Source organism: Bufo bufo, chromosome 3, assembly GCF_905171765.1.
Source record: "Bufo bufo chromosome 3, aBufBuf1.1, whole genome shotgun sequence".
NCBI classification, from domain to species: Eukaryota; Metazoa; Chordata; class Amphibia; order Anura; family Bufonidae; genus Bufo; species Bufo bufo.
The window spans coordinates 486,962,020-486,964,406 of NC_053391.1; the positions used below are offsets into that span (position 1 = coordinate 486,962,020).

Below are 2,387 nucleotides of genomic sequence, written 5' to 3' on the forward strand. Positions count from 1 at the left end.
CTTCGTCCAAGACGAAGTTTGCCTACACGGAGCCAATACATTTTGATGCTGTACAGAAACCAAGTTTTTTAACAAATCAACTTTGGATCTATGATCTGAAGCTTGATTCACTGAAGCCTAGTGAATATTGCACCTATGACAATGTCCAAGATAATGATGTAACTGTGTACTTGTCCTATGACATTTTGTTCCATTGATCAGAACTACATTAGATGGCTAAACCCATTGAAAGGTTGTTTTAGGCCAATAATTTCTTTTCATATGCCCAAAATCCCCTTCTATGAGCCAGAATCAAGATCTGGTTACCTGGCCACCTACAGCATGGTCATGCATTCATTAATACTGGAATATAGGACAATTAAACACGGAATTGATAGATTAACAGATGTATTTTTTCAGCCTTATAAACTATGTTACTATATTACTAATCTATAACTAATTAGTAGATTTCTGCATATCTTCTGGATGTGACCATTCTTTATCTGCTTTTTAGATTACATCAAAGCATTACATGGAGTGACCTGACTTTCTGTTTGAAACAAAGATGACAACGATAATGTAAAATCATGCAAAATATCACAGAGAAAGGCAGCTCCGGATTATATGTTTAAATTAATATTTTTTTGGTATTTAGGAAATGTTGCAGAAAGTAATATCTATATGAATGGGTTGTTACAGTCTAATTAGGGACTGTTATTGGAAGTGTCTTCACCTTTATGTTTTATCTGTAGTATACAGCATTGGTTTTTTGTATAAAACTCATCAGATTTACGGTTGTTGTTCATAGGGTTTGCTTTATAAAGTGACTGAATAGCTTGCCGGAAGTTGCCCCCACAGCAACATACAGTAACAAATTGCCAAATGTATTTAAGCGAAGCTATGGGTCTAGATGCTAATGTATGTGGCATGGATATGCTTTTCATTACACAGTCTACGGGATACTGCCGAGTTTCGATACGAATAGCTCTAAAAATATGTAAAGGTAAAAAACAAGCATAAATACACCAGAAGAATGACAACAAGGCGTCGAGCCCTTTATCTTATGAGCATCATTAGTATATGGTCCATTTGCTAAGCTGAAGTTGATGCAAGTATAGGATAGAGTCACTACTAGTAAAGGTAGTGCAAATCCAGTGGAAGTGAGGAAGCAATTATACCAACGTACATTATGTGTATCAACAGACACTGCAAAGTCCATGCAAGCCACCAGTACTCTTCAACCATTTCTCATGAAAACAACCATGGAAGGACCCTCAATTAATGCAATTACCCACACAGCAGCGCACGCTATGCTGCCCCATCTTCTTTTTGTGGATGGAGTGAAATTTCATTGGATGAACAATGACAAAAGTAGCGGAAGATGCTGAAACAGGTCAGGAAGAGAATGCTGCCATATAGGTTAAAATGAAATTGCAACTCGGATGAGCTTGCACGTAAAGTCTCCAAGAGTCCACTTTTCCTTATTAGCATAATTGTATACCAGGAAAGGAAGACTGCTAAGGTGCAGAAGATCTGTGATGGCAAGTTCAGCAGAATAATGATGCTGGTTCTCCATGGCCTCATCTTCATGACATATACTGTAATTGCAATAATGTTTCCCTGGAAATCCAATATGAGATGATGCTGTACATTGCCAGGTAGGAAAGTATATTTTTATCAATTTTGTCCTCTAAAGGGTTTGTACTGTTAGTTGAGAACTTCTGTGTTGATGGACATAAAGGAGGATTTGAAGATTTATTCGGATTCATTATTCATTGTCTTCTGCTAGAAAGAAGGTGTATAGTTAATAGAATATGAATTGAGTTCTCATATGTACATATATTTATTTTTAAACAATCTGCATTGTAAGGGAAGGGAATAGGGAAGGTTTACTTAAACTAAATGTACAAGAATAATTGGCCAAAAAATGAAATGTTTTGAACCTCATTTATCTTATGTTTCAGACCCTTTTTTAGGCCTTGCTTAACATTGGACTTTAGCACAAAGGTCTGGTGGATGATCATGAATGTTGGCATGGCTTATAATACGCTGTGAGTAAAAATGTGCTAATATTTAGTCGATGTCATTTTAGTCCCAAAATATCAAAGATTGCTTCAAAATATATTGGGAGATCACTGTGTCACACGACACAGGAGTGACATGTCACTGGCTGCAGCCAGTCATTGGGTTCGGCCACAACTGGAGGGGCTGAAAAAAAAAAGCACACTAAAAGTGAACAACCCCCTTTAACTTCATATTCATGAGTATTTTTCAACTAGACAAGATTGTGAAGTTTTTCGAGAATGACATCTGCAATGTGTAGTCATCATAAATGCACTTCATATTGTATAAAATGTAATTGTAAAATGAGTACCATAACTGTCTCAAAATGATTTCTGATGAGTTTT

The 2,387-nt window shown here is 36.3% G+C and overlaps 1 protein-coding gene across 1 annotated transcript; it reads right to left on the bottom strand.

The window, feature by feature from the left end:
- Positions 1–781: 781 nt before the first annotated feature.
- On the bottom strand, positions 782–1,641 carry OXGR1 (oxoglutarate receptor 1; the record flags this gene model as incomplete). The annotated part of the gene is given in 8 exon segments (XM_040422334.1): positions 782–871; positions 873–1,002; positions 1,004–1,032; positions 1,034–1,309; positions 1,311–1,349; positions 1,351–1,410; positions 1,412–1,524; positions 1,527–1,641. Coding segments are annotated over 8 exon segments (852 nt in total), but the record flags the coding sequence as incomplete, so codon positions are not given.
- Between the last annotated feature and the right edge of the window lie 746 nt (positions 1,642–2,387).